Below are 924 nucleotides of genomic sequence, written 5' to 3' on the forward strand. Positions count from 1 at the left end.
ATATGAAGCCCACTATGAGATAGGAGGGCCATGATGGTATGGTCTCTTGGGCCTGGGCCCATGATGGTGCTGACTAGCCCTATACCCATGCTGCTGCTGACTGTGGAATTGGTGTATACGATACGTCTGGCCACCACGGTTGTTAGAATTGGGCCTAGACTCCAAATGATCCAAAATTTCAGAATTTTGTGTACGTTGAGTAACAACGAGAGCCAATCTTAAGAAGGGGATTTGTCTTTATTATTAGTATGCTCTTCCAACTCAAGCATGGACCGAAGAGAATCAAAAGAAGGGGTAGGCTTTAAATGTTGCGCCAAAGATCGAAATGTACGATTATCGGAGGTGAGGCCAAGTAAAACTTGAAGCGTCAAAAGACTATCGAAAATAGTAGTACCATGATTGGTAAGAGTAGTAGCAATATGCTCAAGTTCATTACAATAAGATTTGACATTCGGAAAATTAGAGAGGGAAATTTCATTAAATTGAGACTTAAGGTGAAGAATACAGAAAGTTTTGTTGTGAAAATTTTTTTCTACTCGTTTCCAAGCGTCAAGAGCACTATCATCGGGTCGAACAATAGATGGAAGAAGACTTGGGCTAATAGTACTGTATATCCATGTGCGATTAATGTCATGAAGACGTTGCCATTCGGTGTCTTTAGAGACTGATGCTTTTGAGGAATCATCGGGAAGAATATGAGCATCAACAAGATAAGCCCGACAATAAAGCTTAAATAGAGTTACCCAAGTATTAAAATTCGTACCTAATTCATCAAGTTGAATGGGTACACATGTTTTTATATTAGTAACCAAAGTAGCGGGATGAATTTTTTAGGAGGAACCCATGTGAAACACAAGAAGAAAAAGCAAGGAAGAGGAGAAAGAAGTGGCGGCAGCCCTTAAGGGTGGTGCTGCGGGTTGCAAG

The 924-nt window shown here is 40.7% G+C and overlaps 1 protein-coding gene across 1 annotated transcript in view; it reads right to left on the minus strand.

Annotated features, from left to right (window-relative positions):
- Window positions 1-218: 218 nt before the first annotated feature.
- LOC130799387 (uncharacterized) overlaps window positions 219-924 on the minus strand; it is a 2047-nt gene continuing 1341 nt past the window's right edge. Inside the window, exon 2 of the mRNA XM_057662485.1 lies at window positions 219-728. Coding sequence (XP_057518468.1) covers window positions 219-728 — 510 coding nt within the window. The remainder of the gene's footprint in view (window positions 729-924) is intronic.

Source organism: Amaranthus tricolor, chromosome 14 (assembly GCF_026212465.1).
Source record: "Amaranthus tricolor cultivar Red isolate AtriRed21 chromosome 14, ASM2621246v1, whole genome shotgun sequence".
In the NCBI taxonomy this organism is placed as follows: Eukaryota; Viridiplantae; Streptophyta; class Magnoliopsida; order Caryophyllales; family Amaranthaceae; genus Amaranthus; species Amaranthus tricolor.